The sequence below is a fragment of the Lynx canadensis genome, chromosome D4, assembly GCF_007474595.2.
Source record: "Lynx canadensis isolate LIC74 chromosome D4, mLynCan4.pri.v2, whole genome shotgun sequence".
In the NCBI taxonomy this organism is placed as follows: domain Eukaryota; kingdom Metazoa; phylum Chordata; class Mammalia; order Carnivora; family Felidae; genus Lynx; species Lynx canadensis.
The window spans coordinates 86,293,911-86,305,666 of NC_044315.2; the positions used below are offsets into that span (position 1 = coordinate 86,293,911).

The following is an 11,756-nucleotide window of genomic DNA, read 5'->3' on the forward strand; positions in this document are numbered from 1 at the left end:
ACAGACAGGGCTACATCTCACCCTTCTAGACCCCTCAGCCCACAGTCTGATGCTTTTCCAGCCTACGTGTGTGCGTGTGTGTGTCACACGGGCAGGACAGAGATGAGGAAATGAAACTTCCCTACACAGATTGTCCCAGACACCTGTGGAGGCTGTCAGCAGCTGCAGGGGTTGGGGTGGCCACAAGGCCAGGGGTTTCACATCCCAGCTCTGTGTACTGCGCAAAAGTTACTCCTGCCTCTGAAGCCCCAGTCAACTGATCTCAAGAATGGGCACAAATGCAAGATACACAATGAACTCACAGAGGCTTCAGCACGATTGGACATTATTATCCTGGCCCCCAGGCTGGCAACCGAGCCTATGAGAGAGGGAGTCCAAGGGCAGATGGGGCCCCTCCTGCATCCTCAGCAAAAATGATGATGACTAACGTCTTCTGATCAGTTAGTTCATTCCAGCCAGAAAGCTCAGTCCTTCTGTCCTAAGAGGTAGGTGTTGTTTCTCTTGCCCCCATTTTACAGATGTGGAAACTGAGGCTCCCCGAAAGTCAACTTCCCTGGCATTAGGGCCTACTTGTCCAGCTATGGAGGCTGAGGTCCTAACTTCCACTCCTACAGCTCCAGAAACCCCCTGGCAGCTGGATGATGGGCCCTGGTGGGGGAAGCATCTGACTGAACCTTCTTAATGGGTTGAGAGGGAAACCGAGGCCCTGAGGGGAAAAGGGACACAGCCTGAGAGATCAAGACATCAGAGTCCTGCTCACAGACAGACCTGGATGGGAACAGTGTTCAAAGCTCACATGAAAGAATGAGGTTTCTCGGTCACCTCATTGGTGGGAAGAGAAGGTCCCTCTACTGAGCCCTGACCACGAGCCAGGCATGGAGGTGAAAACCTCCACAGATTGTCCGTTGAGTCCCTACGACCGACCTGTGAGGCGAATGCTGGTACTGTCCCATTTCACAGATGAGGTAACTGAGGCTAAGGAGGAGCAGAGATGAGACCCCCAGGTGTCCTAGCTCCCAAGCCGGTGCCCCCTCCCTCCTCCAGTTGTCAGAAGAGAGAATAGGGCCGGTGGCCTGGCGGTAGTGAGGGGTCTTCCTCGTGGAAGGCAGCGGGTGGTTCCCCTTGGCTTCTCTCCCAGGAGGCAGTCCCAGGGACTTGGGCTAAGTGCTGGGTTTCTGTCACTCCCGCCTCACTGTGTGACCCTGCCCCAGACCCTGTACCACTTTGGGTCTCAGTTTCTATCTGTGAAACAGCGTCAGAGTAGCTCCCAGTTCCAGGGGTTGCTGCGAGGATGAAATGAGAAAATGTGAGCCCAGGCTAGTGCGCTGTGGCCTCAGCAGCCCCCCCTCCCCGCCATGGTGGTCGCTGAGGGATGGGGGTGGTTCAGGCCAGGGGCGGATTGGCATAGGCCAAGAAGACCCCAGGGGAGGGCACGTGGTGGGAGAGCTGGGAGCCCCGGCCACAGGGAGGCCGTGTTGCTGCAGGTACAGCGAGAGTGCTAGCTAGGCCCGTGCCGCCGCCTTTGGCCCCGGGCGCCGGCGCAATTGCCCGTCCCTGGGAGAATGAATGGGGCTCAGTGTGGCGGCTCCACTGAGCTCAGAGCCCCCTTTGTGCTGCCTTGAGTGGCCGTTGGGAGTGCGGCTGGGGACCTGCCGGCGGGTGGCTGTCCCCCAGGCCCTCCTCAGCCTGCGTTGGAGGCCGGCCCGGAGCGGCCCGCACTCCACAGCCCTGAACACGCAAGTGCTTTCGCGCCTCCAGGCTTCCGCTTGGGCTGGACCCACACCCAGAATGCTGCCCTTCCCTCCACCGGCTGGAAGTTTTGCCTCTGTGCGGTCGGGGCTCCGGGTCCAGACTGAGCCATGGTGCCCCAGGGAACCCTCCTCTGGTTTCTGTCCCCTCCCTCCTGCCCCTTTCCCCCCCCCATCTGTGACTCCCTTGCCCCCAGTTTGGCCAGGTACCGTTGGGTCTCGACGTCACAGTCGAAGGCATTGGCCCCGGGCACGCGGGATCATGCAGACCCCACGTGCGTGATCTTGGGCAAGTCGTGTTACCTCTCTGAGCCTCGTTTTCTCCCTTCAGTAAAATGAGACCAATACAACATCCCTCACACGGTCCCGTGGCAGTGAAATAAAAGTTATACTGCGAGTATTACCCATATTACATTCACTTGCGTCTTCACTTGCATGTTCCAAACAGACCTCATGCCCCCTCAGAGGAGAATTTGCCTTCCACATGTGTACTGGCCCCACGCCTGCCATGGGTCTTAGGCTTTCCCTGGCTCCATCCAGTTGTCTGGTACTGAGGCTGGTGACGAATGACCCTGGGTTTTGGAAGCAGAGACCTGGCTCTGAATCCCAGATTTATAGCTTCCTGGATGTGTGGCCTTGGGCAGGGCACGTCACCACTCCGAGTCTCAGTTCCCTCTTCTGTAAGTTGGGCCCAATTCCAGCAACCTCCTAAGAGGGGAGCTGTAAAGCCCCAGGGAAATGACACGTCTCAACACAGGGCCGGGTACAGAGTCAGCACCCAGCTGGTGTGGGCAGAATGTCCATGGTCTACAGGGCCGCAAGCATCACACTACAATCCTCTGCCCAGTGTCTCCCTATCCAGCACCCCTTTCTCTTCCCGGGACGTACGAGCAGCCAAGATCAGCCCACCCATGAGCCTGTCTTCTCCTTCCCTCCCTATGCCCACCCCCCCCCCCCACCTCATCCCTGCTCAGGGGAGGAAAACAGAAGGTCTAGGCCAGAGTCAAACAGCAGGCCAATGATTCCCTCTTCTACTCTGTGCCTCAGTTTCTCTGTTAAATGCCAGCGGGACCAGAGGCTCTCACAGAGTCCAGTCGGTTAGTCAGCAAACTGACAAACTGGCCAGTGCCTGGCTTTGCAGGCTTAGCTGATCCGTGGAGGCAGGAAACATTTTCCTCAAACTAGCAAATCAGAAGTCAGTCAGTGAGAAATCATTTCCAGCGAGGACCTCGTTTCTTCGCCCTTCCACCTGGATGATCCGGGACCCCATGCCTGGACAGCGCAGGTGGCCTTCTGAAGAGTTCCCTACTGCTTCTGCCAAGGGGAGCAGAGGGCCCGAAGCTCTGAGGGGAAGTGACTGGCGGATGTTGGGGTTCAGGGCAGGGGTGGTGGGGTGGAGGTGACAACACCGGAACATCTGCTGAGGCGTCTGCCCACAGGATGTGACTTAAGGAGAGCTCGTGGGAAACAGGCAGGGGACCCATCCAGCCTGAGTCTGATGGTGGAGGCCACCCAAAACCATGGTAGGCCCCCAATACTACCATCCCCTCCCATACCCCCCGTGGGCATCCAGAATACCTAGGCCAGCGGTGCTCTGTCATGGCTGTAGCCTAACTCTGCCCACAGCCCAGACGGGTGGGGGCCCTGATATGGCTAAGTGCTTGGAGTTTGTGCCAGACTGACCTGGTTCAAATCCCAATGTGGCTGCCGGTCAGCTGTTTGACCCTGGCCGGGGGATGTTGCCTCTGAGTCTCAGTGTCCTTATGTGTACAAGAGAGGTGATAACAGTAGCCATCTCGTATAGTTGAGTGAGAATTTATTACCATAAAGTGCTGAATGTATGCTCTGGACCATTTATTTTGCCTCAACAAATTGTAATTGCTAGTTATTATTTTTTTCCCTCCTTGCCCTTCTCACCCCCAATTTAGCCAATGGCCTCCCTGCTTCCACAGTGTACCCATGAAGCTGATCCCAGATCATTCCCTGACATGTCTCCTGACTGCCTAAAACACTTGATGGCCTCACACTCCCCTCAGGAGGGGGCTCACTGCTGCTTGGCTGACCCTTGAGCCTCCGCCTCCCCCCCCTCCCCCAACAGGGTCTCTTGGGACACCAGGATCACCAGACCTGCAAGGCCAAGCCATGGAGGATAAGACAGGAAACTGGGTGCCATTGAGGGGTACCACACTGCAGGTAGGAAGGTCCAGGGAATTAGGAAACAGCAGGAGGGAGAGTCCTGCAGCCACAGCCCTGGAGGGAGCTGGAAAGAGCCTCCAATATCACAATTTGGGTTTTCCTGAAGACAGAGGAGGTAGAAAGCACAGCTTTGCTGTGGGCTGATTGTTGAGTAGAGCTGGAGGAAAGATCAAGAGGCTCGTGAGCTGGGAAGATTATCAGGAAGATGCTGGGGAAGGGGTGGAGTAGGAGAAGGGGGCATAGGGTCAGAGAAGATGGGTGGTGGGCACGGTGCCTGCCATGACAGCAGGCCTCAAACGGCACCATTATTATATCCCTGGCCATACTGTAAACAGCCTGACTCAGAAGAATCTTCTTCAGACAGACCAGGTTCCAGTCCCAGCGCTGTCACTCTGACCTTGGGCAAATGACCTCACCTGTCTGAGTCTCAATATCCTCTTCTGTAAAATGGGTTAGTGATCCTGACTATTGGGCGGTTGATTCAGGATTCAGCAGGAACGCCCAGCAATTCCTGAGCACACAGGGGATTCGGAGTAAATACTAGCTATTTTTGTAATTACTGACCCGGGGTTGACCAGCTCGGGCACAGCTGATGGGGGACCGGGCTCCTGTGGGCTTCATCCTTGACTCCCAGAGAACAGGGGGTCCGGGACTGGAAGGCCCAGGCGTTGCTCTCTCGCCGCCTCCAGTGTCGCCGCGCCCCCTAGCGGCCGTCGGTTGCCATGTCAACGGCGGGTGGCTGGGGCCCGGGGAGGTGGCGGCGGGGGCCGTTCTCTCCTCCCAGGACCGGAGGCCGCTCCCTCGGCGCCTCCCGCCTTCGCCTGTGGAGGGGCACTCTGAGCCAGGGAGAAAAGGGCTCTCCGCAGCAGCTGGCATGTGGGGGTAAACTGAGGCACGCGGCGAGGCGCCCCGCAGCCAGGTGTGGAGCGCGGGGCCCCACCTCCGAAGGCGGAGGAGGGGCCGCGGGCGGTGACGCGACGAGGGCGGCCGGCGGACAGCGGGCGAGCGGGCAGGCGGCGGCGGCGGCGGCGGCGGCGGCGGCAGGTGCGGCCGCGGAGGGTGGGAGGGAGGAGGGAGGGGGCGGGCGGAGGGGGAGGGGAGGGCGAGGCCGGGGCACCTCCCCCTTTATAACGCGCCCCCTCCCGGGCTCTCGGGCCGCCTCCTCGTCGGCTCTTTCCGTCTCGCCCCCTCGTCCGGCCGCCCCGGGCCCGGGCCCGGCCAGGGAGCCCCCAGGCCGCGGCTCGGGGGCCACCCCCCCGCCCGCCGCCCCGCGCAGCCCGGCGGAGGCGGCGCCGTCGGAGGAGGAGGAGCAGGGCACTGCGGCTGGCCCCGGATCGGGCGCTAGAGCGGCAGCGGCTTCGGCAGCAGCGGCGGCCCGGGCCGATGCAGCGGGACGCACCGCCCCGAGCCCCAGCCCCGGCGCCCCGGCTCCCCGCGCCCCCGATCGGGGCCGCCGCCAGCAGTGGCGGCGGCGGAGGCGGGGGCAGTGGCGGCGGCGGAGGCGCCTCTGCAGCTCCGGCTCCTCCTGGCCTCCCGGGAACTACAAGTCCCAGGGGGCCTGGCGGCGGGCGGCGGGCGGAAGAGGCGGGGTCGGCGCCGCGAGGCCGGAAGTGGCTGTGGAGGCGGAAGTGGCGCGGCCGCGGAGGGGCCTGGAGCACGGCGGCGGGACCCGGAGCGGGAGCGGCGGCGGCGGCGGCGGCGGCTGGGGGCGGCGGCGGCGGCGGCGGTGCACTGGAGGCGGCCATGGCAAAGCAGTACGACTCGGTGGAGTGCCCCTTTTGTGATGAGGTGACCAAGTATGAGAAGCTCGCTAAGATCGGCCAAGGCACCTTCGGGTAAGGCTGTACCCCCGGGGGACCGGGAGCCCTGGGCCTGCAACCCTCAGGGCCGACGTCGGGATGCCCAGGGCCGGGCCCAACGTGGTCGGGAGGCCACAGAGCACCAGACGTGTCCCCTGGTCTCTCTAGGCCGCGCCGCAGCCCGCCTGGGCCTGACGGAGCCGGCTGGCTGGGAGGAGCCTGAGGCCCGTGATGGGGGGCGGGGAGGGGTTGCAGAGAGGAGCTTGTGAGGGGAGCGGGCTCTCCAAGAGAAGCCTGGGTGAAGAGTCCGAGCAAAGGAAGTAGAGGCTTGGAGAGGGACCGCGGATAGCGGGAGGATGGGGCGGGCAGAGTAGGCGAGTGCCCTGAGTACCCGGCCCAGCCCCGCCCGGGGAATCCCTTTTTTCTGCCCTCCTCCTCGGGTGGGGGAGGGGCGGGCCCAGCAGAAACGGCCTGATGAAACCTCTTGGGTCCCCCTTCTCGGCCTGCAGGGAGGTATTTAAGGCAAAGCACCGTAAGACTGGCAAAAAGGTGGCTCTGAAGAAAGTGCTGATGGAGAACGAGAAGGAGGGGGTGAGTACGGGCGGGGTGGGCGGGCCTGCCGACTCCTCTCGGCTCCGGGTTGGGTTTCCACCCTGCTTCTGCTAGGGCTCTCACGTCGGGAATCAGTGTAGGTGTGGTAGTTTGGGAGTTTCCATATTCCAGGGAATTTGACTTCGTAGTTCAATTTTTTTGTTCAAATGTTTTAGAGCCTTTGATATTTCATTTTTAGGTAAATACGGTTGGGGCCAGGAGGGGGAGCTCATGCTTGCAGAGTGCGCCTCGGTTCCTCAAGTTAGGAAGCTTTTAAACACTCTGTCCTTAGCGTTTATTTTGCGTAGCATAAAAAGAAATTCCATGCAGTGGCCTTCAAAGGGTGATTGGTACTCGGTTGTAAAGGAACAGCCCCCCCTTCCATACATCAATTTAGCTGTAGTCCAGCTTCCCAGAGACCTGATTCTTAGCAAGGAAATGTCTTTGAATAGCTGTTTTTGTTCCCACCTAGTAAGTTAAACACAGGCATAGAGCTAAATTTAAGGGTTGAAGAAACTGTGGAGCCTTTGGTGACTAGCAGTGAAGTGTTAAGTACCACTGTTTCAGTTCATCGTCTCAAAGCAGTTCCTCGAGGGTTGCGTACTACTCTTAACACGCATTTTACAGATAAGACATCTGAGACTGCTGATCTCAGAGCCTGTCACCTTACTCTCTTTCCCAACCTGTGCCCCTTAACTGTGGAGCTCTTGGCTCGATCGTGAGTCTGTAGTTCACTCGCTCACCTTTGACCACCTCCTGTCTTTCTCCCACTCAGTTCCCCATCACAGCCCTGCGGGAAATCAAGATCCTCCAGCTTCTGAAACACGAGAACGTGGTTAACTTGATTGAGATCTGTCGAACCAAAGGTAAGTTGTTTGGATCGGGTCTCCATCTTCAGATGGGGAAAATGAGGCTTACCCGTCCCAAGGCTTTGTTTGTAAAGTTGGAAGCGGACACGCTTAAATTGCCTCTTCTTAACCCAGACCTACCGACTGTGACTGCTTTCCCGGGTCCTTTCGTCATAGCTCTTGCTGCCCCGGGGCCTGCCACAGCACCCGGCCTGGAGGAGGCACTCAGCAAATAGTTGACCAGTGAAGGAATGCACAGCCGGATACCTGAGTGTCCGTGGGTTGGAGGGGTAGAAGCTGGCTGTGGGAAGATAAGTTGCACGTGGGGTTTTATACTTTCTTTTTCTCACCCCCTTGCCCGTTCTTCCCGTCTTAGCTTCCCCCTATAACCGTTGCAAGGGCAGCATATACCTAGTGTTTGACTTCTGCGAGCATGACCTTGCGGGGCTGCTGAGCAACGTCTTAGTCAAGTTCACGCTGTCCGAGATCAAGAAGGTCATGCAGATGCTGCTCAACGGCCTCTACTACATCCACAGAAACAAGGTGGGGGGCAGAGTGGGGGAAGAGACCGAGGCTGGGGTTGGCCTCCGCTCCCACTGCAGGGTGGATGTGCCTGAAGGGCCCTCGGAAACCTGATCGAGCCGTCTTGTGCTTCCTGCAGATCCTGCACAGGGACATGAAGGCGGCTAACGTGCTCATCACCCGCGACGGGGTCCTGAAGCTGGCAGACTTCGGGCTGGCCCGGGCCTTCAGCCTGGCAAAGAACAGCCAGCCCAACCGCTATACCAACCGTGTGGTGACGCTCTGGTACCGGCCCCCGGAGCTGTTGCTCGGTGAGGACTCCCGAGCGGGCAGAGGGGGGCAGGGGCTGGGCACTTACCCGGCCTCAGTCCCCCACTGCCAGGGCTTCTTGAGCCGCCGGCCCTGGGGCATTGCGTCTCAGGAGGCCCTCGGGCTCAAGGGGCCCTCCTGGTGCGCTCTTCTTCCCAGGGGAGCGGGACTACGGCCCCCCCATTGACCTCTGGGGTGCCGGGTGCATCATGGCGGAGATGTGGACCCGCAGCCCTATCATGCAGGGCAACACCGAGCAGCACCAGCTTGCCCTCATCAGCCAGCTCTGTGGCTCCATCACCCCTGAGGTGCGTGGCCAGGCTGCAGGTCCCCAGGGTCCCCGCAGGATGCAGAGATCTGGAAGTCCTCCTGGCAAGGGAGGAGTGGGGAGTGGAATGGAAGGAAAGCCCTGGAGAGGTGGCTGGTGGAGGGACAGGGCTGGTGGTCGTTAGAGCCACACGGGCAGTGTTCAGATCTCACCCCCATCGCAGTTCTGTGGCCTTGGGGAGGGCATTTGAATCCCTCACCTCAGGGCTGAGTTTTCTCCTGTGTGAAACAGCTAGGCCCGTGTCGGGCTTGGTGAAAATATCGTAGGTGACTTGGGTAAAAGGGTGTGGCGCTTGGTGTGTGTCAGGGACACAGTTACTGCTGCTTTCGCTTTGGAGAGGTCCGGTTCGTCCTCCAGGGGTGGTCTGGGAGCATCTGAGAGGAGAAGTTTTAGTCCCTTCCGGCGTCCAACCAGTGGACAAAGCCACGCACCCCCCCTGAATTGACGCCGTCCTCTCCCCATGCCTCCCGCCCAGGTGTGGCCAAACGTGGACAAGTACGAGCTGTTTGAGAAACTGGACCTGGTCAAGGGCCAGAAGCGGAAGGTGAAGGACAGGCTGAAGGCCTATGTGCGTGACCCCTACGCGCTGGACCTCATCGACAAGTTGCTGGTGCTGGATCCCGCACAGCGCATCGACAGCGACGACGCCCTCAACCACGACTTCTTCTGGTCTGACCCCATGCCCTCGGATCTCAAGGGCATGCTCTCCACCCACCTGACGTCCATGTTCGAGTACCTGGCGCCGCCGCGCCGGAAGGGCAGCCAGATCACCCAGCAGTCCACCAACCAGAGCCGCAATCCCGCCACCACCAACCAGACGGAGTTCGAGCGCGTGTTCTGAGGGCCGGCTGTCGGCGCTTTGCGTTAGGGCAGTTTTATTTTTTTCTCCTGCTGTGTGACTTGCGTTGTGGAGGTTATGGGGCATTTGAGTTTTCCCTAGTGCTTTATTTTATTTGATCCCCACCCTGGGCACTGGGAACGCCAGCTGAGTGGACTGGAGGAAAGCTTTGGCTGAAAGCCCAGGAGGGCACTGGGGCTGCCTCCTCTGGTTCCCTGGCTTTCGAGATGATGACCAGAGGGTCTCCGTTTACTTTCAGACAGGAATGGGGTGGGAGGAGAGGCACACCCCACCAGTGACTTTGTAAGCGTTCCCAGCGTGACCGGAGCAGGGGACAGGCCCCTGGCCTCTCGTCAGCCCGCCTCTCGAGATGAGAAACTTGCGTGGGGGATGGAACCAGCCTCGGGAATGGGCTGGTCTTGGCCCAGCCCTCGGAAGCACTGGGGCTGGCAAAAACTTGGTTTCTTCAATAGAAAATTTTATCGTGTTTCTTTTGTTCAGTTGTTTGGAGACATTCCTGGACACAGTTTGGTCAGTTACGATTAAAGTTGACTCTTTTTTTTTTTTTTTCACCCCCCACTAAGTGGCTGTGTGCTGTGTTCTGTGTTCAGACCGCCAGCCCTTAACCCTGTGGCCAGCACGCTGGGCCTGCGCATTGAGGTTTGATTTGTCGAGTCTTGACTCTTTTCTTTATCCCCGTTCATGTTTCCGGACGTAATTGCAGAGGACTTCCGTCTTTGTTTTTCTTTTGAGTATCTTCTGGAACACTGGTTATGATGCTTCCTTAGTTCTCTCCACTCAGTGTCCGAGGAAGAAGGAAGACAGTTGCTACAGGGTCGCAGTTCCCTGGAGAGGGAACCCGGGAGGGTCCGCGATAAGCTGCATCTGCAGCAGGGATCCCATCTACTGTGGCTGACAGACACACTCAAACTTGACTCACAGGCACAGGAGGCTGCAGAAGGCTCTTAATCAGAACGACAACCGTTAGATCTGTCACTTTGCAAAGGGCCCTCAGGCTGCTGAGTAGTGGGTGGCTTGGGAGAGGCGAGAGAGAAAGGACCAGAGCAGTTGAAGGCTCCCCAGGGGCTTGGGGAGGTGGCGGCCACCTGGATTAGGATGTGAGTGGGCAGGAGGACAGAGAACCGTGTGGCGGTTGGAGTGTCAGGCACAGGAGCTGGAATCCTTGGACGAGAAGCACGTTCTGGTGGATCTGTTTCCTGTGAGCATGAAGCTCAGGACAGACACGTTTGAGGCAAATTCTTCTACATTCTGGTCACAGGAGGAGGCCTTTTGAAGGGGGTCCCCAAAGGAAGGTCGGCAAAACCTTTTACCAGAACTGTCCGTGCAGAAATTGACCCAGATCTCAGCTTCACAAAAGGCCAGTAGAAGTAAAAAAAAAAAAAAAAAAAAAAAACAACAACAACAAAAACACCACCACTTGACTAGTACATTGAGTTCTCAGGGCTGCTGTGGGGAATCACAGACTGGGTGGTTTACAACAGAAGTGTATTCTGTCACCGTTCCAGAAGCTGGAAGTCTGAAATCCAGGTGTCAGCAGGGTTCGCCGGCGAGGCTCTGCGAGAGAATGTTCCATGCCTGTCTCCTAGCATCTGGTGCCAGCCCTTGACCTTTCTTGGCCTGTACATGTATCTCTCGAGTCTCTGCCTCCCTGCCTCCACCTGCAACCGGGTCATCTTTCTTCTGTGTGCGACTGTCTCTCTGATGAGGACACCAGTCCCTGGATTTAGTATGATCTCTTCTTAACCAGCTACACGTGCAAAGACCTTTTCAAATGAGGTCCCATTCTGAGGTTCCAGGTGGACGTGAACTTCTATTCAGCTCAGCTAGGAAGGAAGCAAATCTGTTTGGAAACAACGTTGAGGTGTCCTAATGGCTATCGAGTTGGTAGGTTTTGAGTGACCCGATGAGGGAAAATTTCTGGGGCTGGTCTCATGGTTCGAGGAGTGGTTTTTTTCTCTGAAGGCTAAAAAGCTGCTCTGAAAGAGACACATGCTCTCTGACCCAGCAGTTCACAGAAGTTTCCACTGACGTACAGGGACCGTACGAATCCTCCCTACCTCTCATAGTTTGGTTCCTTCATTCAGCACGTATTGTCTGTGTCTTCCGAGGACCAGGCTTTTCTAGACTCAACACAGCTACAAAGCAGTGGCTTCTCCCACCTCTGTGCTACTCACATTCTAGTAGGCTCAAACTAATCTGATGGGATAAATTGTGTGGAAAACGATAAGGGGAAAAGAGTAGGGGTCAGTTGAGGGGCTCCGGGTGACACGGGAGCAGACATCTCAAGAGAAAGGGGGTACCTGGGGTGGGGGGTGGAGAGTGGCACCAGCACCAGATCCAAGACCAGGAGGCTTTGAGAGCTTGTGCAGAGGGGGACACGTGTTTAAAAAGTTGCAGTGACTTCAGGGCACCTGGGTGGCTCAGTCGGTTAAGTGGTTAAGCATCCTGACTTCGGCTCGGGTCATGGTCTCCCAATCTGTGAGTTTGAGCCCCGTGTTGGGCTCTGTACTGACAGCTCAGAGCCTGGAGCCTGCTTCGGCTTCTGTGTCTCCCTCT

General features: G+C 58.2%; 1 protein-coding gene across 1 annotated transcript; it reads left to right on the forward strand.

Moving 5' to 3' along the window:
- The first annotated feature begins 5,437 nt into the window (after positions 1-5,437).
- On the forward strand, positions 5,438-10,559 carry CDK9 (cyclin dependent kinase 9). The gene is made up of 7 exons (XM_030293097.1): positions 5,438-5,779; positions 6,253-6,334; positions 7,110-7,200; positions 7,559-7,725; positions 7,844-8,015; positions 8,173-8,321; positions 8,817-10,559. Exons 1-7 carry the CDS (start codon positions 5,688-5,690, stop codon positions 9,180-9,182), a joined length of 1,119 nt encoding a protein of 372 aa, XP_030148957.1. The 5' UTR covers positions 5,438-5,687; the 3' UTR covers positions 9,183-10,559.
- Positions 10,560-11,756: the final 1,197 nt, after the last annotated feature.